This window comes from Bison bison, unplaced genomic scaffold (assembly GCF_000754665.1).
Source record: "Bison bison bison isolate TAMUID 2011002044 unplaced genomic scaffold, Bison_UMD1.0 scf7180017863950, whole genome shotgun sequence".
Lineage (NCBI taxonomy): Eukaryota > Metazoa > Chordata > Mammalia > Artiodactyla > Bovidae > Bison > Bison bison.
The window spans coordinates 1,930,396-1,957,088 of record NW_011494522.1 but is presented as its reverse complement, the minus strand read 5'-3'; the positions used below and the strand labels follow the sequence as shown (position 1 = coordinate 1,957,088).

Genomic DNA, 26,693 nt, shown 5'->3' with positions numbered 1-26,693 from the left:
GATTTTCTTTTACTTAAACTATGGAAACTGGTCACTGTATCACTTAAGAATCTTCAGTAGTCACCTTAACACTTAAGACAGCTTAATCCATTCATACAGGTCTAAATATTGGAAACTTCTTACAGTGAATTAAAATCTTTTTCAAGTTTCATCTTGATTTTAGTGCTATCCACACATTAAATGGATAAGGTATGCCAAACTCAGAACTACTTTTATCACACTGTAGTGATAAATGAGCTACAGGAACTTAATATAGAATATCCTTGTACTATACAGGAGTAGGTCTAATATAAAATTCATTAACTTCTAAAACTCAACATTATATTTATAGGACATTGAACATTCAATTTGCAGTAAAGACTATTATGAAGCAAATATTAAAGTCCCCAAAGGAATAATTAATAACCAGCATGACCTAGAAGTAGACTGAGAACAAGGAAACATATACATGACCCATCAATCTTCTCATTATATAAAGGTTATTTAATTTTCTTTAAATATCAAACATATGCATGTTATACATATATATATACACACATATGTGTTTTAAATTTTTTCTACTTAAAAGCAGTAAAGTATTTCCCATTATAAATGAATTTTGATGGAGATATCTGCAAATCTGCTATTGACATTTTCCCAGCCAGAATTTCCTTAGTAACAATATCTCCTATTTCTACATGTACAGAAAGAACTGTGAAGCAAAGGAGAGTACACTAGAGATTCGGGCGTATATGGGTTCAAAGGCAAACTCCTGCTAGCCCTGTGACTTAAAGGGATTATCATTATTCTGCCTTGAAATTGCTTCTTCTTCATCCCTGTAAAATGCTGTTATAGCCCTTTGTCCTGGGTTTATGACACAGTTTAAATGAAAAAAAAATGAATATAAATTTTGTAATAGAGACTTGCATTAAGTAAGCACTCAACAAACATCATTATAAAATAGTACATTATTACTATTATCTTATCAAATGATTAGCAACACTAGGAAAGTCTGTCAGGGATCTTCCAAGAAAATTTTGTAAATGGTGTTGGAGTAGAGTTGAAAAGACACTGGGGTCACAAAAGCCGTATGATGTGACTCTACAACTTTCACTGACCATTACAAAGCTTGAATACTGTCTACTCTAAGATGATTTATATTATCATTACTAAACTATTCTGAATTTATAAAACACTTCAAGCAATCTTTGCTTCATATGTAGAATATGATATGACATTTCTGATTCAATGGTTTTGTTTTCAATTACTTTAAATTATTGAAAATAAAACACAGAATTAATGACATTTATAAGCAATTTATTCTGAATCTGGCTCTGTGCTTAAGTCTTTACACAAGATTGTCCTAATTTAATCTTTAAAACAACCAAATGAGGTAGATATTCAACCACACTTTACAGTTTCTACAGGTTAGAAACTGAAGTCTGGGGAAGGTCATTTACAATGTGGTAGGAATCCTTCCGGGGCTTCCCTGCTGGCTCAGACGGTAAAGCGTCTGCCTGCAATGCGGGAGACCCGGGTTCGATTCCTGGGTCGGGAAGAACCCCTGGAGAAGGAAATGGCAATCCACTCCAGCAGTCTTGCCTGGAAAATCCCATGGACTGAGGAGCCTGATAGCCTGATAGAGTCGGACACGACTGAACGACTTCACTTTCACTTTCAGGTACTGTTCTTAGCCCTGTATAAGTATCAACTCATTTAACCTTCAAATTACCTTATGAGGAAGCTTCTATTATTGCTACCTCCATTTTACAGATTATAAAAACTGAGGTCCAGCGTCTTTAAATGTATTACACAAAGTCACATGATCAATAAATGATGTCATCAAGATTTCAACCCAGGGACCCTGGCTCTTGGGGCCACTGTCTCAACAATACAAGGTGCTATTTCTGAACCATGGTAGAACACACAGACTCGACAGCCTGAAATCCTAGCTACTTGGCTATACTACCTCACGTTTATAGTCTTCATTTTAAAGAGTGCAAACAGAAACTGAAAGAGGCTGGAAAATTTGGCAAAGTCACACAGCTGATTCACACTTTAACCTCTAAAGTGTGCTGCTTCCTCTTTTAAATTAGCAAAGGCTATACTTTCAAATGGAAATCACTAAATCTGTACCCACTGGATATGTTATTGCAAACAACCCAAAACATCTGCTGCTACTTACAGAAAGAAGCTTGCTAAATTGGTGGGTATGTCCTTTCTGCTTAGATTTATACTTTCTTGTTGAAATTCATCTGTGGTGATTTGAAATGAGGGACGTTTTTTACAGAATATACTTGAGAGCCCCAAGTGTGCCGAGTGTAGCATATTTCAAACTTTATAATTTCTTCTTATATCGTTGAAATGTGGATTATGATTCTAACATCTTAAATTGTTTTTGGTCAGGTAGGGTCTCTGGAGTTAAAGGATCTGCTGACTCCCGCTGTAATGGGGGTGAAGCAGGCATGACCTAGAGCGCTCCCGCTCAGCCACTGGTCTGCAGCCCAGTGTGCCCCTCCCCCAGGCGAGTGGCCCTTAGAGCAACTGTCAGGGAGCAACCGTTAGGGATCCCGCTCACACATTGGCTGGCGCGGCAGTGGGCCCCTCCCCCCACCCCGTATAAAAAGAGTCTCAATTCCGACTGAGGGAAGATGGTTTTTGAGACACTAGCCTGCCATCTTCTTGGTCTGCTACCTTTCTGATTAAAGTCATTTTTCCTTGACCCAGCGACCCGTCTCTGGGTTTACTGCCCTGCCTTGCAGCGAGCAGAGTGAGCTTGGGCTCCATGACACCGTGCCATTTGAATACAACAGTTTTAAATGGATCATTGCTATAAGTCAGAAGAGCAGACTTAAATAAGGTAAGCTAAGATCTGAATTCGGTAACTAAACATTTGTTTGGATGAGTACATAAGGCCCTGGTTGGGGGTGGGGATGGGGATCACTTAAAGCACTTAGGTTTTTCAGGGAGGGAAAACAAAGCATTATAATTATTTTCTTTACTTAAAAACTCATGTATGCAATAAATTTAATAAAATTTGAAACAATATAATCTTGATCATTTCCTATTTGTAGTAAATGCTACATCCTATTTTTCCTATTTTTCCAGTTGTATAGATAAACTATACAACTGCCAAAATCACAGGCATTATTCCTCTCCAGTAACCTCTTCACTGAAAAGACAGGGAATGAATATTGTGACACAGCAGTACTGACATTTCTAACTGATTAAAACTTAACCACAAAACAATAGGCAAAACATATTCTTTTTAGAGCTGTGTAGTAGGATATATATTTGAAAATATAGCATGTGCTATATATTTTAATAAATGAAAACTAAAATATAAATAAAACAAAAAGTTAATAAAGTATAAATATAATAATTACATTGATCATTATTTTTACCTAGAAACACAGGCCTAACTGTGGAAAGTTAATACATATTTTATGTTGGGAAAACAATGCCTTATAAACAACATATAACAAACATGTACAAGGTGCCGGAATATACAATAAGCATCTTATATGCATTATGCCTGTTATTCTTCCCAACTCAGCAAGTCAGATACTATTCCTCTTTGACACTTGAAAATAACGAGATTAAGGATGTTAAATTCATTGTCCAAAGGCATATAGCTGATCAGTGGCAGACCTGGGTATCAAGTCTACATATGCCTGATTCTAGAACCTGCACCCTTAACCATTAGGGTCTACTTTCTCCCATGGGTGAAATATCCCTAAACTCTGTAAAAACAATAATTATTTTAAATGACTAATAAAATTATTTTGAATGACTAATAGTAAGAGGCCCAAAAAAAAGTCATGGCACCTGGATTCTATTTTGCCTTGGACAACGAGTAGGTTCAAAGGCCTCCAGTTCTTGAGTAGAGAGGGGAAGAAAAAGGGGAGAGGGGAAGGACAAGAGGACTAGCAGACTGGATACGGGAGCTTTTCTCATAGAATTTTTCACTCTGGGCCTCTAACTTCAGAATGAACCATTGTCCACAACGACTATGTGAAATAGGACTCTGCAACCTTCCTCAGGACACTCTGAGTACACAGACCTGTCACTGTTTAAAGCTGTGGAGAAGAGAGGCCACCTTACCTATAGATGAATGGAGCCACAGTGGCGGTATTTGGGTGGCTGTGTTGCTGCTGCTGAGGGAGTTGGACAGCACCATTTCCCATGCTCTGCCCACTGCCTTGCACCACTAAACCAACAGAGGAACCCGCCAGAGAAGCATGGCTGGTTTCCCTTCCTTCCAAGGGAGCGGGGCAACTGGATGTGCTTGCTTTCTCAGTGGTTATGGGCTTAGGGAAGGACTGGGAAGGGCTTCCCTTGGTAGTCCTGAATTTTTCAGACTCTTTGCTTGCTGAGTTGCCAGGTGAAACAGTCTGCTTTGCTGTTGGCACCTTTGAGCCCGGCTTTGGGATTCCACTGGACGAGGGGATTAAGCTTTCCTTCTTGGCTGCTGTCGTCTTGCTACCCTTTGGGATTAAGCTTGCAATTTTAGAGGTCTTTTTTGGAGCCATCTCCATCATCTGATCTTTCTCGTCCTTGACCAGTTTTTCAGTACAAACTTTACTTTTGTCTCTGTTCTTTTCCTCTTTTTCCTTTGGCTGTAGCAAAGACTTTTTATTGCTGAGATTTTTGCTTCCAGCTTTTGGAGGGGCTAATTTTGGTGACACTTTGGGGCTGCTGTTTGTCGAGCCACCGCTATTGAGGCCACTGTTCAAACCTTCCATTTCACCAGATTCAGAAAAGGCATCGTCTTCCTTCACGCCATCACTGGGTCCTGAACTGGCCGACTGTGGAGGGCGTAAAGCAGTCCGGGCATTGACCAGCTTGAATTTCTCAAGCATGGATTTCTGTCCTGAGGGAGCTGTTTTGACCCCTTCTGAGGCAGGGGGCTTCAGTCTGTCTGCAGACGGTGTGGGAGAGGTGGTTGGGCTTCCCTGCTTCACGGTGAGCATGGTGGAGGTGGCGCTGTGCTTGGCATTCATGGACTTGCTGCGCCACGGCTTGCTGGTGCTCGGGGAAGGGATGGCTGAGGCAGGGGGCTGCCCTGCAGTTCCGGGAGGCTGCATGTTACCATTTACCCCTGAAGATGGTTGAGGTCCTTTGGAGGAATCTGGACATGGTTAAGAACAAACATTTTTAAAAGGCTGATTAGTTTTTGATCATTTATATCAAGCTACTTTTTGAGGGCTATAAGAAAATAAGGCCTATTGTCATATAAGTACTTACAGTGCACTAGTGTTAACTTATTTTCCACTCAGCAATCTCATTATGATATGAATTTTTATATAACTATTACAACACTGATGAATGCTAGATTAAAAGTCTTAACTAAACCAAAAAAAAAGATGTTATAATATCATATAGAAGAAAAAAAATGAGTTTGGAGTTAAGATATTTCAGCATAAATTTAACTATATAGCATTTGAGAACCATATAATTCTGGTCATGTTATTTACCTGAAGTTTCATCTACCATAAATACCTCCCTCTTCCATCCTTTTTTTCTGAGAAATGGAGTGATAAAAAATTAAATTATCTACTTATGTAAAAAAGGCAACAATGATACTGTTAACATACTAGATATTGTCAAATTAATACAAAGTTGTCTTGATGAAATGTCCAAAGGAAATAGTTTACTAAAGAATCTTTTAATAATATTCCAGAATTGGAGTCTATTAAACCAATTAAATATTAATAAATATAAAATTAAAATGCTTTCACTTTTAAATATTTTATTCAAGGGTATCAAAATGCATGATAAAAACATGTAATTAAGTCAATTGGTATAGAATACTTGTCTTATCTATTTTTCAAAAGAAAAATTTACATAAAGTTAATAAAGAAGTTAGAGACATGAAAAAAGGTTAAGTTGCTTATTGAATTTTTGTATGAGTTAGGTTTTCTTTTTTAATAAATGTGCCTAAAATAATATAGTAGATTTGTGAAGTTTCTATTAATAAAAACAACTGTATAGACAAACGTGGGCTTCACTGGTGGCTCAGCTATAAAGAATCCACCTGCAATATAGGAGATGCAGCAGGAACCGTAGGTTTGATCCCTGTGTTGGGAAGATCCCCTGGAGAAGGAATTAGCAATCCACTCCTTGCCTGGAAAATCCCATGGACATAGGAGCCTGGTAGGCTATATAGTCCGTGGGGGTCACAAGAGTCGGATATGATTTAGTGACTAAAACAACAACAAATAGACAACTATTTTATATTGAGTTGGTACACCAACATTGACTTCTAATTCTCACTATGTTTCCTACAATTCCACATTTTAACTATAAAAATTGGTGTAATTCTGTGTTTAAAAATGCTTCACTAAAATGCAGTAGTTCACTGATAACCCAATACGCTTACATGGTATATTTAAATTTGAAAGCATAGGACAATACATTGATTTTTTTTACAGTATTTAAAGTCTGTAATCGTGTCCATTTCTAGAATATTTGTCAGGCTCCTTTTGGTTCATACACAAACAGTAAGATGTTCTTATAAACAGTAGAAGTATCTGACTAATTCCAGACAAACAAATCCAAACAAGATTCAAATGTCCAATGTCTCAAATACCTTCAGTCTCTGTGAATGGATTTCAATTCTTTACTTGTATCTGTTTTAAGTATAGGTTATTCCAGATTTACTTCACTTACAGATTCCTTTCAGAAACTGTTAACATTTCATTGTAATCTGAATCATTCTCAGTAGCAGATAGAGTACACTGATTACCTACAGTTAGAAATGCCTATCAAACATTTCTTCAGAACAGCTCCTACTTATTGGTCAGGTCTCACTTTCACCTCACTTCCTCTGCAAAAAAAACCAAAAACATCATTTCCACCCTCACCTCTGTTCTCCCTAGCATCAGGTCTGGGTTAGGTGATGACTCTTGCGTGCTCACTCAATCGTATTCAACTCTTTGCCACCCTATGGACTGTAGCCCGCCAGGCTCCTTTATCCATGGAATTTTCCAGGCAAGAATGGAGTCGGTTGCCATTTCTACATGAGGGGATCTTCCCAGCCCAGGTATCGAACCTCCACTTATTGAGTCTCCTGCTTTGGCAGGTGTTTTCTTTACCGCTGCATCACCTGGAAAGCCCCTACCATAGTTTTTTATTTCTTTTATTAAAGCCATTATAACTTCACTGTAATTGTCTGTTTCTTCTACTACATCTATATATACAGCAAAGACCATATATTATGGTCTATATTATGCATAGTTCTATACTATGTACACAGTACCTTCTATGTGTAGGACACTAAGTATCTGACATTCATTAATTCAATCTTTCCAACAACTGCATGAAATTTTCATTATTACCCTCATTTTGCATGTGAAGAAACTGAAGCACAATGAGGTTAAATAACTTGGCCAACATTACAAAATTTGTAAGTGACACGTTTGAGAACTGAATTTAGCTTGGAGTTCTAAGTTAATTCTGTCAATGACTATGTCATAATATTTTCAAATGTATATAGTGCTAAATACAATTTTACAGTTTCTGAAAGTGATAAGGAGTAACACTGTTCCTGGACTCTGGAAACACAGAAGATAGTCAATGTCAAACTAACGCCTTGAATAGAATTGCCAAATGAACTTTATTTCTTGATTACCTAGGTTCAACTGCAAACTAAGAATATAATGAATTTTCTCAAGTTCTGTGACTTGTGTACATGCCTGTGAATTTCACAGAGTGAACTTACTATTTCAGTGATTTTTGTCAACATCTATGGCTCTATTTTGACTATCTATAGAAATATTAATCAGTGCTATTTAGTTCCTACGATCTCTGGGACATGAATCTAGGCACAACAGCTGTTAAATTTTACTGAGTAGCTATTTTGTGTAACGTCCTAGACTCCCCGAGACACAATCTGGTCAGAGGAAAGAAATTGGATTCACAAAAGATGAATGGCATATACTAAGTGTTAAATGAGTAGGATGTGGGAAAGAAAATGGAAGAGTTCAGAAGTGCACCAAGGGCTGTACAATATTAAATAAGACCAAGACAAATGAGCTAAGGGAGATACACAGACATTCATGGCAGGAGGAACATAGGATTTTTCCAGGAAACTATGTGAAAATTTATTCTATGTATTTACTTTTAAATAATATGCATATTGGGATTCAGAGTTGGAGAGAAACAAAGTACCCCCAAAATGAAAGCATAGTCTGCTGTATTATTGTTTATAGGAACATAATGGCCTCATATTGAATTTATCTTCACTTTCTTACATTGATCCCAAAAGTTATTTGCAATATTTCTTATTCTAGAATGAAAATATTATTAATGACTATTACAAACATAATAATGCCTACTAGCTACTAACATTTTATTGAAGTTTCTTTATATTTTCTCACATTAGCATTCACAACAACCTGATGAGATGAGAAGGGTTCCTATCTTTTTACCAGCTTTTTTTTATATATATATATACAATTTTATAATTACTTTGCCTATCTTTTTCTTGGGGAAGGGCTTCTGTTTCTAATACACACTTGTATAAGCCAAGGGTTTGAGGATCTAAACAACTCATTCAGTGGAATATAACTAGTTAGGAATTACTGTGTGGCTAGTATTGATCCCACATGTGTGATTCTAGTTCCCAGGTAGTGCTTGTGGTAAAGAACCCACCTGCCAATGCAGGAGATATAAGAGACATGGGTTTGATTTCTGTGTTCAGAAGACCTCCCCAGGAGAAGAGAATGGCAACCCACTCCAGTCAGACAACACTGAAGCGACTTAGTGTGTGTGATTCTAGAGCCCAAGCTCTGTTGTTGCTATACAATGTGTAACATTCTAAGTGTGTAATGTAAGGGTCTCAGACATCAGTGTGTGCTTCAGTCACTGGGGATCCTACTGAATGCCCATCACTTGTGCTTTAGCAGATCTGCAGGAGGCCCTGAGATCCTGCATTTCTAACAAGCTTCCACGTGATGGCAATGCTGCTGGTACAGACCATGCTTTGAGTAAAAGAGTTTGAACAGATTGGGAAATCAGGGCAACTGCTGAAATTATCAGCTTTAAAGAATTGTTTATTATGATAGTGTTGAAATTAGCTAAATTCATTAAACTTTCCACACCTATGCAGCATTAATATTGTTTACTCTGTGAACTTCTGGAACCTTGGCCAGTTCAACCTTCCCCCAGATGCTTGGCAGTTTGTGGTGAGGGACCACTAAAAACAAAAGAAGCCTATCAGGTTTTCCTAATGTCTTTTATTTCATCATTTTAGCACACACTTAGTGTGTATCTTCTGTTTCTGCAATCAGGTTAAGAAGTCAGGGGATTCCTCTGGTGCCTGCCTGGGAGCTTTGGTGAAGATGAGAGGAGAGGGTCAAAAAAGAACGAGTCAGGATGCTCTTTAAGCATGCTGATGTTAGCTAGACAGACTGCTATCACCGTTCAAGTAGAGGGGAAATTCAACACCATAACACTCTAAAATGAGACAGGAGGGACTCCAAATTATGACATCTGTATCCAGCCCACAGTCTCAGTCATACAACAGCTGTACAATTGTCCTCAGATGAGTTTACACAGAGAAGACACTTCTCTGAGCTCAACTCTCAGTCTGCCCCCATCTAGACACAGTCGCAATGAGGTGCTTCAGGTTTCATGAAGAGCACAATTCATAGGTCACTGTGCATCCAGGGAACATTAGAATAATGAGTGTCTCTGGGCTCCTCACAAGAAAGGCTGCAGAACAATAGCCACTGAAATGACAGCCTTTCAGCTCTGACAGAGTAGAGGCCGCCACACATTCCGCTCTCTGTTCCATTTACATCTTCGGTAGTAAGCAGCCTGGTCTCTCAGATACATTTCTGAGTGTTGTTATCTCAGCTTCTATGAATGGTTAGCTGGGTATGGGGAAAAGCACAGCTCTGTACATCTAAAGGCATTTGTGCAACAAACTTGTAGCCTGTGTTTGCAGGGGCCCCTCTCTGCCTATAACTGTTCCTTGTCTCTGATCTCCAAAGAGAAGGGTGCTTGCACTCCTGTTCTTTTCCTCCCCCTTCTGCTCCACCACCACCAATTCCATTACAACCAATAACCAATTATTTACTAACGGCTTACTTTTCCCAGATACTTTGATATATGGTATCACCCTGAGAGCTCTAATGACATGCCTCATTTAAATTCATAATAACCTACGATATAATTATGATCTCTACTATTATATATGAGAAAACTGAAGCTCAGAGAAAGCAACTTGCTCCAAATCATACATATGGTAAAATTTAGAAAAGAGACTCAAAATTGGAAACCAGGCTTATGTGACTCCAACATTTGGAAGATTTTGATACTCTCCTCTTTCCATATGTCCGTGGCCCACCCAGAAATTGTGCCAGTACGGTTCTCCAGAAAGTCACGTTTGTCACAACAGTGAAGGCAATCGGATAACTCCCTGAAGTGTGGGTTCCTTCTTCCTCAGCAAATTGAGGAGAATATACATGGGGAGGATATCATACAAGATACTATTCAGCTAGCCATATACTATCTCCTGGGACATCCTGCTGACACCATCCTTCTGAGCTGATGTTAAAGAAGATTTTAATTCTTGCTCAAAAAACACCTAAATTCACAGAGTTAATTTTTAGTTATTTCATACTGCAAAAAATTAACTTTGATGACCTGGGAAAAATGCCAATCTGTTCTAAAATTACTACACGGAGGTAAATGTGGCAGTCACAACAGACATATGGGAAGTTTAGATAAAGACGATTCTCTGGGGAAATTTGGCAGGTTAGCTTCAGAGCTTAGAGACGTGCTGCCAACAGTGCCACTAGCCTGAGAAGCAGACCAGGGAACACCCTCAGTTATTTATCTCTTATTCCTCACTCAGTACTATGCTGTTCACATGCAAACAAACAAGTTTCAACTTACAAAGTAATGACAAAGCGCATGTGTACTCAGTCACTCAGTCGTGTCCGACTCTTTGCGACCCATGGACTGTAGCCCCGCCAGGCTCCTCTGTCCATGGGATTTTTCAGGCAGGAATACTGAAGTGGGTTGCCATTTCCTCCTCCAGGAGATCTTCCCAACCCAGGGATCAAACCCACATACCCTGCATTGGCAGGTGGGTTCTTCACCAGAGTCATCTTGGAAGCCCAATGACAAAGTAAAAACCACCAAAAATAACAACAGCACCTCCATTTTTAAAGTATTCACTGTCTAGCCGGCATTGTGGTCAGTGACATGCACAGTCCCTACTAAATATTCAGCATCACAGATCACTATGGAAGGGAGGAAATGATTGATCAATATAGTCATGCTAATTAGCATGGTAAATAATTAGATTCTCATTTTATAATAATATACCAAAATACTTTGAACATTTTGAAAGTTAAAAAAAGGAGCATTCAGATTTAAATATGGCTTGTTATCAACTGGTCCTGGTTTACCTCACCACACTGTTTCCCATAAATGATAGTTTTCAAAATGCCTCAATCATCAGTTTTATGACTCAACAGAAACTTGGAATGCTGTTACAGGGATTGTAGAGGCACTGTCCATTCTCTGCGTGTATATATTGTACCGTATGTAAGGTGAGAGTGCTGCTTTGTGGACTACTGTAAGATTTAGGGAAGCTTCAGTTCACCAGCCAGATTCTTGAAACACCTAATTTATGCATAAGCATGTATATGTGTGTACACCTCAATATGTGAGCATGTGTACATAGAAAACAACATATTGTTTATTTAATCGTATCACTTGATCTATGCACTTAATTACTTTACCTCATAAAAATCCCCAAGATTAACCTGAAGTTATCATATCATTATAGGTTTATATAATAATTAAGGAAATAAAGCAAAAAGTCATGGCAGAATACATAAATCTCCAGTAAAGGGACATAATAAGTAAAGTATATTTGCATTGCATTGAAAAAAAAAAGAGTTCATTTTTTGTCTTATAGTAATTTCAGAGTAATTTTTTAAAAATACTTAATTAGATAACTGTTTTAAAAAACCATGAGTAATACAACATTTACATTAAACTGGTAGTTTAAAAAAAAGCAATTTTGCTAAATTCTCTGTATCAAGTCTACCAAATCTATATTGAATGCAAGTGAAAGAAAACACCTCCACACCAGAAGCTACTTCATTAGAATCTAGGAAAACAGAAAACAAATCTCTTTTGGAGATGTGCAAGTTCCATGTAAGAATCACATGGGAGAAATATAAAGAGACGGGAGCATGCCCTATGCTGCTGTGGCATGTTTCTTAGCAACACAGAAAAACATCTCTCTGCTAAGAAACTCTGTCAAGTAATATGTGTTCAGGGATCATAATTCAGAAAGTGAATTCCAAATAGAACCAGGAATATTTACATTCATGATAACACTAAACTGTTAAGCTGTTTTCATATTTATCATGTCAATTTTATAAAACAATTATTAAGATAAACTACTTCAGTCATAAAAAATATGTCCAAATGAACCACAGCATTTTTTCCCATAGGATCCCTGCTTTCCACTGAATAGGTATTTGATTTTTCTTTAAAGCATACATTTGTCTAGAGTAGTCTTATAGGCTCCACAAGCAAACTGCTAAATGCTAGTGTCAGAATATATTATTCATTGTCAGTTTCTGAATGGCAGGTCATCAAGGGAAGAAACTTGGACTCCCCAAAGAAATGCTTCTCTACAAACAATGCTGTCTTCATTTCACTGTTTGTTCTGTGAAATTTGTCCCTACTACATTCCATTTCAACAGAATGGTGGATGGCATTGCTTTATATTTTAAAATTTCTATTTAGCCTTCTCTGCAAGTGATAATTAATCTACGGCCATGTTCACTGATATTTTAATCCATTTGGTGAAAGGAGCACACTATTTTTTGGTTTGTATTATTATTAAGATGATATTAGATGTATCATTTGAAGTGTGGTTTGTGATTCTCTACTGATTTTCCTTTATTAGATAAGTCACAAAATTCCAAATAAGCTATTTTTACCATCCCAAACATGTGAGAAGCTACTGTGCTTTCAAAATTATGTTTTTAAATAAGAAGTGAAATTTCTTTAATTGTGAATAAGTCTTTACTATCTATTACAAATTCTAGAGATTCCCCAATTGATTCATATAACTCATCATTTAAGACTTAAGTAGAAAGTACATTTTTCATCTAGAAGCATTCAGGGAGCACATTACAGATAGTATGATTATTTTTTCTAGCAAAATATTTATTAAACATAAATGTTATACTTTCTAATAACTAAAAAGAAAAGGCAATTAGAATACTCAAGTCAGTACTTTCTGAATTCTGTCATTGTAATACTGTAATCTTTGAAAATCTTGTTTAACTTTAACCTTATTTGGACATGCCCAGGATATGTATGCAAACTAGTTGGTCACAGAGATCAACTTATTATCTGATAGAATATTTTTAGATGTTATCCTACCACAAAACATCTCCATGTCAAAAAGGTTAAATAATTCTTATCCAAAAAGATGTACCAAGGAACAGTCTAAAGGATAAATTATGAACTGTTTCATATGCGATGTTTATATTTGCTTGGTTTGCTCTATAGTTTAAGATAATATTTTGACCATATGGCTTCCCCGGTAGCACTAGTGTTAAAGAACCTGCCTGCCAATGCAGAAAACCTAAGAGACACAGGTTCAATCCCTGGATTAGGAAGATTCCTTGGAGGAAGACATGGCAACCCACTCCAGTGCTCTTGCCTAGAGAATCCCATCTCTTGCCTGGCAAAACTCCTGGTGGGCTACAGTCCAGAGGGTTGCACAGAGTTGGGCACAACTGAAATGACAGCACGCACGCACATTTGGCAATATAAAATAGCATGATACAATGATTAATTTAAAAATGATATTGGAAGTACTGACATGAAGTTGCATCTCCATGTTAATAGAAAATGCCACATAACATATAAAACAAATTCTCCAGGCCAGAATACTGGACTGGGTAGCCTTTCCCTTCTCCAGGGGATCTTCCCAACCTAGAGATCAAACCCAGGTCTCCCACATCGCAGGTGGATTCTTTACCAGCTGAGCCACAAGGGAAACCCAAGAATACTGGAGTGGATAGCCTATCCCTTCTCCAGTGAATCTTTCCATCCCAGGAATTGAACCAGGGTCTCCTGCATTGCAGGTGGATTCTCTACCAACTGAGCTATGAGGAAAGCCCTGTATTATATAATGCAATTTAAGCTTTATTATTGACAGTTTCAGACCATTTAATGCCTACATTTAATATATTATAAATATTTGTGAGTGTGAGATCATCCACTTTAAAGGTTTTAGAATTTTACTTTGTTGGAATTAAAAGTAATGGCTATAATTCACCAGGAAAACTTTTGCTCATGAGACCAATGTAAGGAAATCTGCTTGTGGTCAAAAATCACATAATGTATGTCATCTGTCTCCACCTTGCGGTTATTGTAAATACTGCTACTTCTTAGAAAGGCTGAATGGCTATGGAAAAATAGGAGTATTTGGCTATCTTTGGATTTTTACTTTTAGATACCAGGAATGTAAAAAAGTATTTCACTTTTAAATGACTGAAAAGTACATTGTTATATCAAAGTGTTAGGTCATCTAAAGCATTTCTAGGTTTCTTTGCCAATGTTACTAGTCATTTCTTACAAAAATATTATGTGACTGTAGTATCATGTAGCTAAATTGGACACCTGAGCATTCCACTCAGCATATATGGTCTAAGCCTGTTTACTTTCCCTTAGAATTTCACAGGCCATTGACACTTCCTAGAAAAGTCACAAAATGAGGGAGATATTTTTGTGATAAGAAATTGTTTTTTTAATATTCTAAAATTGATTGTGGTGATGATTGCTTAACTCTGTGAATATATAAACACCATTAAACTGTACACTTTAAATAAATTGTAAAAAAAAAAAAAAGAAATTGTTGTCCAGGAGAAGTATAAGTCTTCAGAAATACTTCTTCTTGGTTCTCAAATCAAAGATTTTATTGTCTATTTTAAAGACAAAATCCTAACTTCCAAATACATACTATTTTCTTCTTTTTCCATTTAACTCAAGAACTGGGGATATTACACTGCTCTGTTTATAGGGGTTTAGAGACTGCCCAGTTGTGTTTTAATAGGTAAGAAATTTTCAGTAAAGTGTATAGATCACCCCTATCAATTCACCTATAGATCACCCATAGATTATCCTTGTCAATTCTGAGTAAAAGAAGTCTCATCAAATCAGCCATATGAAACAATTGGAAATGTTCTAATCAGAGCCAAAAAACTTTTAACCTGGTTGAATTAGTCAAACTAAACTTGCCAGCTGTTCTACCACTAAGCATATTTGTCACTATTGAATTTCCTGTTGCATGGAGAGTTAAATACTACAAAGAGAAGTTTTATTGATCAGAAAACACTACCTCAAAATCTTGCAACATGCTCTCATCCCTCACAGGGTCACACTGCTCCCAGCAGCAGAAGTTCTTGGTTTTCTTACGGTTTAGATGTAAATTACACATCCTCCCACTTGGATGCATGATCCATAGGGATATGCATCAAGCCAGAGCCTCTTTAAATACACGCTGCGCACACTACAGAGAACTGTGTATCATATAGTTAATATATAATCTGCCTTTAACACACTTCCAACTGTATCCTTTCTTCCTTATCAGTATGTGGTTGGATATTTCTATCATATACCCTTTCAAGAAAATAAAACAAACCTGAATAATTTGTCTCTTAAAGGAAAAATTAAGGTCATAATATTTATCTGTCCTGCTGCTTCCAAAGACTAAATATCTTCCATAATTATGTCTTAAATTCTGATTGCTTCAAACTCAACTTCCCCAAACACTTAGGGCACTTAATTTAGTTAACTAAAACTAAGGATTCAAAGACATTTTATGTAGGTTTATGATTTCAGAATAAACATTCACAAAACATGAGAAGACAAAAGAAAATGTTATTTACATGCATCCAGGAGGAAATCTTTGAGAAACAGATTTTAAACACAGGGATATCACTAACTGCTTTAATATAAATGACTACATTTCCTTAAAATATTCTCCAGATCAGAAAGGTCCTGAAGAAAGCTGGATGCTTTCTTCAAGAGGATGCACTTACAAAACATAAGAAAGTCCACTGATAACATTTCCACTCCAAATGCTGTAACATTGCTTACACGCTAGATTTAGCATGTAATTTACGAGGCTCATAGGTTACACTTGTGCCTTTATGATGTAAGGGGAGAACACGTACCTTTTTCATTTCCATTTGCATAATTTGGAGGCTTGTTTTTATCAATGCTGTTAAAGCTCTGACTTCTCCTATTTAAATTGGAGGCTCCCTGGACCTTGCTGCTGTTGCCTGCAGCTGGCACCCTAGAGGGACCTGGAAGCCTGAAATAGTACAAGAAAAATTACATCATTATAGTACATTACAAAAAGATAGAGAAAAGGAGGTTCTGAGTAGGGAAGGGTTAATGGGAAAATCATAATTTATGGAGTTCAGCAAAAATTGTTGGTTTAAGTGACAAATTGCTAAATACAACATTTGAGAATCTCCAGAAAAGTCTTGTTTCATATGATTAATCTGCCTCCAAAGTATATCAATAATGCAAGACAATTAGAAATAAAGTAATTCTAACTAAAAAACTCACTCATCACATGCCTGATGAATACAACTTTGATTAAAGGGGCTGTAACAATTATATGAAAAGCAAGGGAAGTAATAATATTTTATTATGTTCTCAGGATATTAAGCAGCTGCCTGCAATTATTGTTAAGTTTTTTCAATGTATGGGACATTTGTTTTTATCTTAGGTGGCTGTATCTTAAATGAACTTACACGTTAATAACAAGGAGAATAAAGTTACATAATAAACTGCAAAGAGCAAACACTGAATATCTGAGCTAGTTAATTACTCTAAAACATGGTGTGGAGACCAGGGTCATGAGTTTGTTCATACTGGACCCACCTGTCTCACATAAAAACTTTCACTTGCTTGCCAAAAGTGAAGACCCGGACTTTACCTGGTTACCCCACAAGTGTGGCTAATAATCACACAAGCCATGTGACAAAAAAGATGCAAGTCTCATAAGAAAAAAAATCTATTAGTAGAATGACAATTTAAAATGCACATACAGTGATAGTTGCTTCAGCTCCTTTTATATGAAGGACAGAGGAAATACATGTAGACTATCTTAACACTAGGGAAAGCTTGACAAGAGTTAATGTACTTAAGTTGTTTTACATCAACTATAATTAAACATCAGTTTGGATCACTTATTTCACTGTTTAAACAGTTCCTTCCCATATTAAAATTTCAAGTATTCAGTTATTTCAAGGATGGTGCCTAAAATATGCAATTACAATATTTTATTTAGTGTATACTGCATATGTATAATAACCAGTCCACATAAAACTAGAAATTAAGAACTAGTATTGTATTCTAGACATATTTAAAACACGATATTAAGCACTGCCAGCATCTTTGCTAGCTTTTGCTGCCCCCATGTGAACGTCACTGTGTACTGCTCTAACAAATTCTATTTTAAAAGAAAAGTAACAAAAAACGTAGAACTTATAAAGGTAGCAATTTATTATTTTTTTCACTGTTATCCTTTAAAAAAGGTTTAAAGTAAAAGAATGTTTATATCTGTTATACTGGTACCCAATATATTACAATTTCCCAATCATTTGCTACCATATTCAAAATTTAACTCGCCTTATTACACTACCTGACATACTATCTCCATAGATCCTTAGGAAATCAAACTCTTAAATGTATACTATAAATATTTTACAATAGTAACAGGTATAGCAAAAAGGAATGTACATCAGGAAAACACACACACCAGCCTGAAAACTGAAATGTTGATATCTTGGAATAGTTAATAGCTTCAAAATGTTGACTGTATTTTGGAGTTTAAATACATATGGCTGTTAACAGTTCCTTCAGCTATTTTGCTAATTAGAGGTTGTGTCATACACAAGATTAGAATCTTTCCCAAATGACTCCAGCATTTAACTTTTGCTCAAATGGATCTACAGGGTTTGTAAGTCTAGCACAATAACCAAGACACCAGGAATTTTGGAGACCAGTGATTGCACTATGTAGAAAGAACTCAATTAATTAATTTGGCTAAATGTCCCAATCATAATAAAAATGAGAACTAGTCCTGTAGAGTCAGGCACAGACTTAGAAAGTTCAGTCCAAACTCATATAAACAGATTTTGTTAGAAAATTTGCCCTGATTGCAGTGAAACTTGCTATGTTTCTAGAAAGCAATTAAATTGCATTTTAATCATGACTGTGACCCATGGAGCCAAGTGATCTTTAGTTCTCAGAAGAACAAATTAAAACAAATTAAAAAATCCATTTGCTCTTCTCATTACCCTAATTTGACAGTCAGCCAGAGCTCTAGATCATTCATCAAAGTAATAAAAAGAGAAATGAGAATGAAGCCAAAAAAAAGAGATGTTCTATTAAATTGAAGAAGTACTTAAAATACATTTTACATTCATAAGTCTCAGAAGTAGTAATAAAAAAATGCTCACTGAACATGGAAGGTCATTGTTCTTTCCATATCCTAATTTATCTCATTTCTTCTGGTTTTTCATTAAATACCCTCTCAATTTGCCTATCCAGAATCAGTTTAATTACTATGGAAATGAGCATAAGTTAGAAAACCAAGGCAAGGGGAAAATATTTCAAGTCAAGGCACCATCAGCAGTCCTTGTGGTCAAACACTGCATAATATGATTCATTATTAGAGTAGTGACTAGTTAACCACCAGTGAGACACTCTCCCAGTGAGTGAGATGGCACAAATAACTACATGATAATCAGGGGGCAAAACACATTTGCTGTGGCCTCACTTAGCTGTACCATCATTAACATTAAAAAAAAGATCAATTTTCACACATTTTATATACTATTGATTTTTCAAACAGTACATAATGCACTGTCATTTATTATACTACACTGACTTTAAAATACATATTTCATAAAGAAGAAAAAATTTAAAGTGTTAAAAGAATGACCCAGGTTGACCTGGTGCTAATTGCCCCACAAAAATCTGCCAATGTGTCTCAGTGCTGCTTCAAAATGTGCAATAATCAATGCAAGGCCATTTCAAAAAGCAATTATAATCTTGTTTTACTTCCAGAATTTGTGACCTGGAAAGAAGAGGGTCTTCAAAGTAATTGTTTTCCTTGATTTTCTCTAAGCCTAGAACCTAGACTTTAGCCCAGTCATAGCACTATGTGTAACAAAACTAAATTAAAGGAACTCAAGATCCATTTCATAATTTAACACAACAAGCTCATCCTCAAGAAGTCATGTGGAAATCTACTTGGAAAAATTCAGTACTCTAACCTTTTCATCCAGAAGTATGTCATTTTTTGAAACAAAAAAAATTAGAATGATAGGACAAAATATCACTGGGCATTTACTTTATTATCACTAATAAGTAATAAATTAGAGATATTAACTGACCTAGTAGGCTTTTTTTGACTGGTTGCAATTCCACTGTGATTAGACTGAGTTGCATATCTGGCTGCCAGACTGTATGAGGAGAAACAGAGAAATTGAATTAAAGAGATTCCTTGAACATGGAAAGAAAGTACAAACTTACAAGAAAACTATGAGTTAATGAAATGCAATTGGAACATGTATAAACGTGCATAAAGAATAAATTAATTAGAAAATTATGATAATGTAACATACACCATGACCATTGATTATGAACATACTATGAAATAATTAATGCTGTGTACCCCCTTAATAAGTGTGTTGTCAATGACTGTAAAATAATGGCTGTGTGACAATATTAGTGCCTTCTTAAGTAGTAGTATTCCATCTTATAAAGAACTCAACCTTTGTAAATGACAGTGAAAACTTCAGGAAAGCTAAAATTTGACTTATACCATAGCAAGATCTCTTTCTCAAAAAAAGATTCAAATAAAAAATAGTATGAAATGAGAATCATTATTTTATGAAATCTAATTAGAAAAATTTAACCTAAATACCATTTTGAATACCAAAAGTTAAAATATCTGGTTTCTGTCTAATCAGTTATTGCTGATCTCCAGTCCTGGATACAACATTTTAAGGAAGTGATTAATAAAATCCTTTCCGGAGAAAAAGCTATGCAAAATTTGAGATTAAAATGGAGTCAGATTCTTCAAAAACAGACTGAACAACTGCTGAGGACAATTTCTGGGCATTCTTAAATTACAATTCTTAATGATTTTTTAAATCACAATCTTTGGTCAAAAATACACCAAAGAGCATCATGGAAACAGCTTTGAAGAACAGATCTGTGCTTCAGTTTGAACTGGTTTCTAAATTACCTAATGGCTCTGAAACTAGAGTTCTGAGGACACAGTAAGACCCAGTGGACCCAGACATTTTCACATGCGCTGTGATGGCCATGGGTTGGTGTGTGAGTAGAGAGTCACTGCTGGTGAATGGTGCCTCTACATGAAGCCAGTTGTACATGCACAGTTTTCAAGGCCTCCAAGGAGACAGGAACAACATGGGGGTGTTGGAATCAGGGTAGAAGGGTTGTGTGGAGCCCTGCTGTTCAGCCAATTGCTTTGCTGTCAAGCAGAGGATATGTAATCAAAATGGTGATTAATGGTATCCTTAAAATGGTGACATGTTTCCTAAGTAAACTCTGACTCCACAGAGGCAGCCTGTGGTGGGAGCATGTAGGTCCTTAGAACTGCCTGGCTAGAGAGGAACAAATATATCCTCATATCGAGATAGCTTTTCAGAGCACTTGTTTTCAAGAGGATACCTGATATATTCTCATTTGCAGAGGATGCATTCTGTATTCCAACAGCACTGGACAGTAACAGCTGGCCACAATGGCCAAACTACACCTCAGCTACCAGAACATCAGAGGACAGTTTACAAAACAGAAACAACAGAGCATCACAGTGGAATGGGACATTCACTCAAAATTTAAATGTAAAAGTACCTGCCGTGAAAAAAGAATCTTCTGTGAATGTGTCAACTGAGAAAAAGAGAACTACCTAAAGGTTTACCCTGATGTCTTCTATCCTGTACCTTCAAATTGAAGACAAATATTAGCAGGACAGATGCCCATAAAAAAAAATGCACGTTCCCTAAGGGAGCTGAGGCCACCTCACTGATACTTTCCTTCATGATTTATAAAGTATCATAATTTCTACTATGGAAGTGGAAACCAACAGCAAAATCAAGAGAAGTTAATTGGCCAAAATCAATGTGATTTTATTGCCCATGCGTGTTTTCTAATTATCAGAGAATATAGGGTTTCTTAGGTGGCTTAAAAGTAAAGAATCCACCTCCCAAAGAAGGAAACATGGGAGACGCAGGTTTGGTCCCTGGGTCAGGAAGATCCCGTGGAGGAGGAAATGGCAACCCATTCCCGTATTTTAGCCTGGGCAATCCCATGGATAGAGGAGCTGGTGGGCTACAGTCCACTGGGCCACAAAGAGTCGGACACGACTGAGCACACGCACATCAGAGAATACAAGTTGCCTATATTTGTGTACCCTACTCCCATTCTTTAAAACTTGGTTTCTGCTCTATTCTCTCCTTGCAATTGTGAAGCTGTTATTTGAAGAACACAAATAAAAATTTGATTCAGTTCTTAACATATTCTAATGTCTTTGTATTTGACCATATTGTTCCCTCTGCCTTTCTGACTCTCTTTCATAGACCGTCATTTGAAGACACAAATAAACTCAATCGATCTGCCCACCATCATTCTTGATCATTTTCTCTTTCCTTCACCTCTTCCATTATCCATCTCTTAAAGACATGCTTTTTCATATGCTATCTTTCCTCAAGCACTTGTATGCATTCTTTCATTTGAGTCTTATATAAGATTTCAGGTAAAATCAACTAGAAAGTGAAAGTTAGTCGTTCAGTCGTGTCCGACTCTTTATAACCCCATGGAATGTAGCTCGCTAGGCTCCTCAGTCCATGGAATTCTCCAGGCAAGAATACTGGAGTGGGTAGCCATACTCTTGGGCTTTCCTGGTGGCTCAGTGGTAAAGACTCTGCCTGCAATGCAGGAGACCCAGGTTCTATCCCTGGGTCGGGAAGATCCCCTGGAGTAGGGCATGGCAATCCACTCTAGTACTCTTGCCTAGAGAATCCATGGACAGAGGAGCCTGGCAGGCCATAGGGTCGCAAAAACTTAGACATGACTGAAGCAACTAAGCAGCAGCAACCATACCCTTATTCAGGGGATCTTCACCACCCGGGGATTGAACCCTGGTTCCTGCTGAGGTTAATTAATAATCGAAGGCTAGAGTTAATATCTGCATCATATTGCCAGTGATTAACATCAGATGAATAAAAGACACCCATTTCCATGACCAAACTCACCATTTTCTTTTTTAACTCCCAAGTTCTAATCAGATCCTTTCATTTCATGATTTCTGTTTACAAGATCACCATTTTATTTAACCCTCTGGGCTTGAAATCTCAGTAGTCAACTCTTCCGTTTTTCCTTCCTTTTAATTACTGTAGATGTGCAATCAATATCCTGACATGCTGATTCGACCTCTACAAATTTATTTGTATCTATGTTCTCCCTCAGTTTTCATGTTCCCCATGCTAACTCAAGCCTCAACACTTTCCACAGAGACTCTGCTGCTGCTGCTGCTAAGTCACTTCAGTCGTGTCCGACTCTGTGTGACCCCACAGATGGAAGCCCACCAGGCTGCCCCATCCCTGGGATTCTCCAGGCAAGAACACTGGAGTGGGTTGCCATTTCCTTCTCCAATGCATGAAAGTGAAAAGTGAAAGTGAAGTCACTCAGTCGTGTCCGACTTAGCCGCCCCATGGACTGCAGCCTACCAGGCTCCTCTGCCCATGGGATTTTCCAGGCAAGAGTACTGGAGTGGGGTGCCATTGCCTTCTCTGACACAGACTCTAGTTCCCTTCATTTTTCTTAAAATTTTTTAAACCTGGCTCTGACTCCCTGTGCAGCAGAAACATTTACTTTTTTTCCCACAGTGCTTGTAATACCATTTCCCTAGTTTCATATTTACAAACTGGCTAGTAACAAAGTAGGTGAGTGGATACAGTTAAAACAATTCATTAATGAAATAGACACAAGGGACATGTAGACACAGCTATGAGGCAAGTGGGGGTAGATAAAATGAGTTAGAGCATCAGTCAACTAAGGATTTGCAGACATCTGGAAGGAAGATTGTCTTCTTTTCCAGAAATGTTATCAAAGGAAATTTCTTCTAGTTAATAATTTGGATGGCAAAATGTATCAGAAACAAAAGAACAAGAACAAAAAAATATTTAGAAACTCACTGTGGGTCCTATACTAAAAAGCATCTGCTCATCTATATAATAAAGTAGAATATCAACAGAATGCTTTTTATTTCCTCTAACATGGAAGGGAAGAGGAGGAGTTTCCAGATAGCCAATTAAACAAAGGATGAAATTCATCTGGTATTCAAAACACAGAAGGATCCCAACTGCCAGAACCATCTAAAACAGCTTCAGCACAAATCTCCACGTGGAATTACAATACCCACATATTTATAAAGAAAGAATGCTTCTCAAAGTAAACAGATCCTGAATTTTGATTAGCTATTTTTATTAACCACCAGAGTCTCACTACTCAAAGTGTTGTCCATAGATGAACAGAACTGGCATGACATGGACCTTCTTAGAGGTTTCTGTGGTGGCTCATTTGGTAAAGAATCTGCCTGCAATGTGGGAGACCTGGGTTCCGTCCCTGGATTGGGAAGATCCCCTGGAGAAGGGAACAGCCCACTCCAGTATTCTGGCCTGGAGAATTCCATGGACTGTATAGTCCATGGGGTCACAAAGAGTCAGATGGACTGGTCTGTTCCCAAATCAACTGACTCAGAATCTGCATTTTAACAGGATTCTTATACATAATTGGGCTTCCCAGGTGGCACTCGTGGTAAGGAACCTAACTGAATGCAGGTTCATCAATGCAGAAGACATAGCCTGTAGCCTGCCTCAGTCCATGGGAGATGGGTTCCATCCCTGGGTCAGGAAGATCCCCTGGAGGAGGGCATGGCAACCTACTCCAGTATTCTTGCCTGGGGAATCCCATGGTCAGAGGAGCCTGGTGGGTTGCAGCCCATAAGGTCGCAGAGAGCTGGACAGGGCTGCAGGAACTAAGCATGTGTCATCTCCCTTAGCTTTCTCAACACAATACTTTCTCTTGAGCTACTCCTCCTCTTCCTTCCCAGACTCAGGGTCATTCACCATACTCATCTTCTGAATTTTGTACTATAACCATGAATATTTTCAAAGCCATAATCCAAGGCATCAGCTAATCTATTCCTCCATTTTATTATATCAAATCTCTATTTCATAATCGAATCTCAATTCTAAACGCAGCCTCTTACTAAAATATTTGATTATCTCCTAGATAAGCTACCTGAATCTATCAGCTAGATTTCTCCCAGATATTCCCCAAATGTTCAAACCTCAACTCATTATTCTTCTTCCAAATCATCCTCTTTCTCTTTGCTGTTGCTCTTTAAATTTAGTGTCAAATATTTTTTTTCCATTGAACAAAGAACTTCATCTTGATCATGACCCACTCTATTCTTTCCTCTGTGTCATCCTTCTCATGGATTCTAATAATGACTCAGGTGACTTGTTATCAATCCTTGTTATCCTTGTTATCAATCCTTTTTTTTAACATCTAGTCAAATTCATTCTTCTCAGAGTCAACAGAACTAACTTTACCAAGAAAGAATCAGATCAGATCAGATCAGTCACTCAGTCGTGTCCGACTCTTTGTGACCCCATGAAGCGCAGCACGCCAGGCCTCCCTGTCCATCACCAACTCCCAGAGTTCATGTCCACATTTTTCTCTGAGCTTGCTGTTGACTCCCCATTGTCTGCAGGACAAAGTCCAAACTCTATGATCTGGTTTACAGAGTGCTTCTGTGTGCCTCCTCAGACTTTCCTACAGCTTCCTCTCCTCGGCACATCCTCCACCCCACGTTCTCCACTGTCACCATACCTCAGCCATGGCCTGGGGCTTCTTCTCCCAGCTCCCTGCATTTCCTCCTGAGGTTTCCTTCAACATAAAACACCATTACTTCTCTTCCTCACATTATGATATCTTCAGTTCAGTTCAGTCGCTCAGTTGTGTCTGACTCTTTGCGACCCCATGAATCGCAGCACGCCAGGCCTCCCTGTCCATCACCGACTCCCAGAGTTCACTCAAACTCATGTCCATCGAGTCAGTGATGCCATCCAGCCATCTCATCCTCTACCGTCCCCTTCTCCTCCTGCCCCCAATCCCTCCCAGCATCAGAGTCTTTCCAGTGAGTCAACTCTTCACATGAGGTGGCCAAAATATTGGGAGTTTCAGCTTTAGCATCATTCCTTCCAAAGAAATCCCAGGGCTGATCTCCTTCAGAATGGACTGGTTGGATCTCCTTGCAGTCCTAGGGACTCTCAAGAGTCTTCTCCAACACCACAGTTCAAAAGCATCAATTCTTTGGCACTCAGCTTTCTTCACAGTCCAACTCTCACATCCATACATGACGACTGGAAAAACCATAGCCTTAGACGAATCTTTGTTGGCAAAGTAATGTCTCTGCTTTTGAATAGGCTATCTAGGTTGGTCATAACTTTTCTTACAAGGAGTAAGCTTTTTTTTAAATTTCATGGCTGCAATCACCATCTGCAGTGATTTTGGAGCCCAAAAAAATAAAGTCTGACACTGTTTCCACTGTTTCCCCATCTATTTCCCATTAAGTGATGGGACCAGATGCCATGACCTTCGTTTTCTGAATGTTGAGCTTTAGGCCAACTTTTTCACTCTCCTCTTTCACTTTCATCAGAGGCTCTTGAGTTCTTCTTCACTTTCTGCCATAAGGGTGGTGTCATCTGCATATCTGAGATTATTGATATTTCTCCCAGCAATCTTGATTCCAGCTTGTGCTTCTTCCAGCCCAGCGTTTCTCATGATGTACTCTGCATGTAAGTTAAATAAGCAGGGTGACAGTATACAGCCTTGATGTACTCCTTTTCCTATTTGGAACCAGTCTGTTGTTCCATGTCCAGTTCTAACTTTTGCTTCCTGACCTGCATATAGGTTTCTCAAGAGGCAGGTCAGGTGGTCTGGTATTCCCATCTCTATAAGAATTTTCCACAGTTTATTGTGATCCACACAGTCAAAGGCTTTGGCATAGTCAATAAAGCAGAAATAGATATTTTTCTGGAACTCTCTTCCTTTTTCCATGATCCAGCTTACTTCTATTTTAAGATCCTACTCAAATGGCACCTCCTTGTTGAGGCATTTCTCAAGTACTGTAGAGTTAGTTTTGTCCTCCATGAGTCCCCAGGTCTTTACTCATCTCTAAGTGTCTGGTTAATATGAAAATTTATCAGGGTAAATGTCTGTCTCCTGAACAGATGGCATTGTTCACCAGGACAAGGGTTATGGTATGTTCATTTTTGCATTCCCAGTTCCTACCATGGGTTTGAAGTGAAGTAAAGTGAGGTCACTCAGTCATGTCTGACTGTTTGCAACCCCATGGACTAGAGCCTACCCGACTCCTCTGTCCACAGGATTCTCCAGGCAAGAATACTGGAGTGGGTTGCCCTTTCCTTCTCCAGGGGATCTTCCCGACCCAGGTTTGAACCGAGGTCTCCCACATTGCAGGCAGACGCTTTACCTTCTGAGCCACCAGGGAAGCCCATCATTGGTTGGCATGTGTTTAA

The 26,693-nt window shown here is 37.9% G+C and overlaps 1 protein-coding gene across 4 annotated transcripts in view; it reads right to left on the bottom strand.

The window, feature by feature from the left end:
* The window catches only part of NAV3 (neuron navigator 3), an 898,556-nt gene that overhangs the window by 199,327 nt on the left and 672,536 nt on the right, over nt 1–26,693 (bottom strand). For all 4 annotated transcript variants that reach the window (XM_010833878.1, XM_010833876.1, XM_010833879.1 and 1 more), the window contains 3 exons: nt 19,449–19,517; nt 16,209–16,348; nt 4,084–5,110 (listed from right to left, as the gene is read on the bottom strand). In XM_010833878.1, coding sequence (XP_010832180.1) covers nt 4,084–5,110; nt 16,209–16,348; nt 19,449–19,517 — 1,236 coding nt within the window. The remainder of the gene's footprint in view (nt 1–4,083; nt 5,111–16,208; nt 16,349–19,448; nt 19,518–26,693) is intronic.